The following is a 3,255-nucleotide window of genomic DNA, read 5'->3' as shown; positions in this document are numbered from 1 at the left end:
ATTACATAAAAAATTGGCGTTTGTGTTGTTGAGCATATGTGAGAGAGAACAAAAACCAATCAGCATCAATATGGACATCTCTATTTGAAGCAATGTTGTACTATTGCAATGCTTTCTTCTTCTTTTTCTCACAAACACTTTCCTCCATATCCTGCACTTCTAAATAATACTTGTTTTATATCTTCAGAACTCAACATTGTCCTTTGCTCCAATTTCTATTAGAAAGGCAAGATGAATGAATAAAAAAATTGCAACTAAATAAGAACTAATGTTTTGTGCACATCAAGAACTAATGATACTAAGAAAAATGTTTTGTGCACATCAATTCTTGACAAATTTTTATAAGTCGAGTTTGAATAATTAGTAAAGTTTGCACAATAAAAAGATAAATTGTTAGACTTTATTGTACAAATAACATGCATGATTCTGATACTAATTGATGTACCTCAGTGCAAGAAGCCTGCATTGAGAAATCATTGAAACAGCTAATAGCACATTGTTGAATCTCTAAGCCTAATGCTTCAAGGGTCTTTACTGTAGAAAGCAACAAGCTTGGCTTCCCAGCACAGCAAATTTCAACCTTGGTGTCCAAATTCCTCTCCACCTTAAACTGCAAAGACAAAAACATGTTAAAAACAAAACCAATGCAGAAATGAAGTGATCACAAATGCTACCCTTCAATCACATGCTTAGTAGGTGATACTATTAGGAATTTTTTTCACCTTAGGAGAATTTCTAATGAAGATTTCATTTGGCTTTACATCTTTGAAAATGCCAGCCATATTTGCATCTACATCTATTTCTTGTTGCAAGTTGTTGATCTTGTCCAGAAGCTCTTTCATGTAATCAATAGTGTCTCCAACAATAGATGTTCTGTCCATCTGTGATGAATTAGCATTTTAACAAAACAAATTAGATCTACATATAACACAAATTATAGTAGTTCTGTAATTTTTAGTACGATTGAATTAATGACTCTAAACCTACCTATGTATGCTTAATACTATACATAGTCGGTCTTAAGCCCGGATAAAATGTGAAGGTTTTGTTACACAGTTACTCGATAGTCAACATAAAACTTTATTGAATCTCTATGATAGGGTTATGGTGCATACCTTACTTATCTTAGGGACAATTGACCTTAGCATAGAGAGGCGGTCATTTAACCTCTTTCTTCTTCTCCTTTCAGCCATAAGATTCTTGGAGGGTTGCCCTTGGAGCTTCTTTGCTCGATTATTTCTATCTAGACTTGTTTCCATGTTTAAAACTGGCTTTTCTGGTGATTGTGTTGGATCCATTTTGCATGTGGTTTGCAGTTCCAAATTCTGAAGCTCTTCACCAAGCAAACATGTATTATCCACTTCTTCCATCAGGGACAATGGGAAATCTTCTTGAGCAAGAAATGGAGGGGTGTTATGTGGAATATGAAATGTGTTATAATATGATGGTTCATCAAGTAATGAGCCATAGATTTCACTGAAGGTGTTGTAGTCATTGTTGTAACTTTGAGGAAATTCTTGACCACAAGAAGTGTTGTTTGGGAGAAAAGGTAAAGAGTTTTGATCAAAACTATAACTATTAGAGAATAACTGATTTTCTTCTGTGTTTGGAATAGTGTCCCATGTTTCTCTTCTTAGAGCCATTAACTCCTCCAAGAAATCATGGTCATAGAGCTCCATTATTTCTCTCTTTTTCTCTCTTTGTTGTAAATGCTACTGCAAGTTATTTAAGAAATGACTTGTGAAAATGAAGTACTAAGATGAAGAATTTATAGGGAAAATACAGAAAGGGTAGTAGCAAATTGATTATGATATGCAATATAATATGTATAATGTTGTATTCTATGGGCACTTATAATAAGCCTAAGACTGAAATAGAATCTAGTTTTTATTTCACATCTCTCTCTCCTCTTCCCCCTGGTGAGGAGGGTCAATTTGTGTCCTTTTCACATAAATCTCTCCAAGAAAATCCAAACTAATTATTTAATTGGCATTCTTAAGAAAACTTTGACCCTCACATCTCTGTGGAACCAAAAAGGGTGGAGTAGTTACCATCATTAACCCTGTCAGGTTCTTTGTATCTTTAAAGGTAATATAATATAAAATTTATAAATTGCTATTATCCCAAAAAGAAAACAAACTATGTTTAAAAACAAATAATATATATATTGTCTCACAAATTATATCATTGTACAAATAACAAATTTATTATGTTTAATAATTAACTATTTTCTGATCACAACTTATTGGAGAATATATACTCACCTTTCAAGCCAATCCCTCAAAGCTTGTACAAAATTTCTGAGTTAGGCCACACTCTCCCAATGCCTCCAATGTTTGGCTCAGCTTATAATTTCAAAATGAGTTGGTAGTCTTCTTTTGTTCTTTATGCATTAGTGCACTACCATCCTCTCTTATCTAATATACTTAATACAAATTGTACATGCTCGTACAGTAAAAGAACCATACTATATAACATTATATTCACGTACATTAATATAGTATTAGTATCATACAACCTCACTATATCTTAAATGGATCATTTTTTTGGCTTATGTATTTGTTAGTCACTTGGATAGATAATCTGCTATATATATAAGTTTATAATTATGTAGTTTAAATTTTAATCTTTAAATATTGTGAATATAGTATTTTTTGTATCCAAAAAATAATGAGTATAATTAAAAGGGAGAGATCATTGGCTCTCTTTGTTTTTGTTAAAACATTTTTACGTTCAAGTTTGAAATTTATAGATAAACTCAATGTTTCCTCTAACGTTATGAAACAAATGAATCTAAATTATCCAATATAACAATAGTGTCCTCAAATACTTTCAATGGCTTTGGCCATGCTTACATGGAATCCAATTTACCCTATTAGAGTTTGAAAGCTATTGACATTCTTTTAACTTTGATGTGTATCAATATTTTCTTCCGGATCACGCGGCTAATAAAATATTGATAACACACTTTACTAAATTATTAGTTTAAGGATATTTTAATTTTCACTTTTCCCCACTTACTTAACGTCATCAATTTTCATGCATATCTTTTTGGAGCAACTTAATTTGAATTTCTTTTGAGTAATGAAAAAATTAGATCACATTGTGAGTAAAGGAGACATTAATTACCTCCACTAAAAACTTCAGTAGTTAGATTATTGATAGTGTTTTAAGAAAACTTTAGCTAAACCCTAAACCCTAAGCACCCACATATATATATCTATATATATATATATAAATATATATATATATATA

General features: G+C 31.3%; 1 protein-coding gene across 1 annotated transcript; it reads right to left on the bottom strand.

Annotated features, from left to right (window-relative positions):
* Positions 1 to 1,754, bottom strand: LOC109327502 (transcription factor bHLH93-like). Its single transcript, XM_019560674.1, has 4 exons — positions 1,116 to 1,754; positions 723 to 881; positions 446 to 610; positions 1 to 215 (listed from the first exon to the last, which is right to left on the bottom strand). The coding sequence occupies exons 1-4, from the start codon at positions 1,677 to 1,679 to the stop codon at positions 129 to 131; spliced, it is 975 nt and encodes a 324-aa protein (XP_019416219.1). The 5' UTR covers positions 1,680 to 1,754; the 3' UTR covers positions 1 to 128.

Source organism: Lupinus angustifolius, chromosome LG15, assembly GCF_001865875.1.
Source record: "Lupinus angustifolius cultivar Tanjil chromosome LG15, LupAngTanjil_v1.0, whole genome shotgun sequence".
Classification (NCBI taxonomy): Eukaryota; Viridiplantae; Streptophyta; class Magnoliopsida; order Fabales; family Fabaceae; genus Lupinus; species Lupinus angustifolius.
This window is presented reverse-complemented; position numbering and strand designations above follow the sequence as displayed.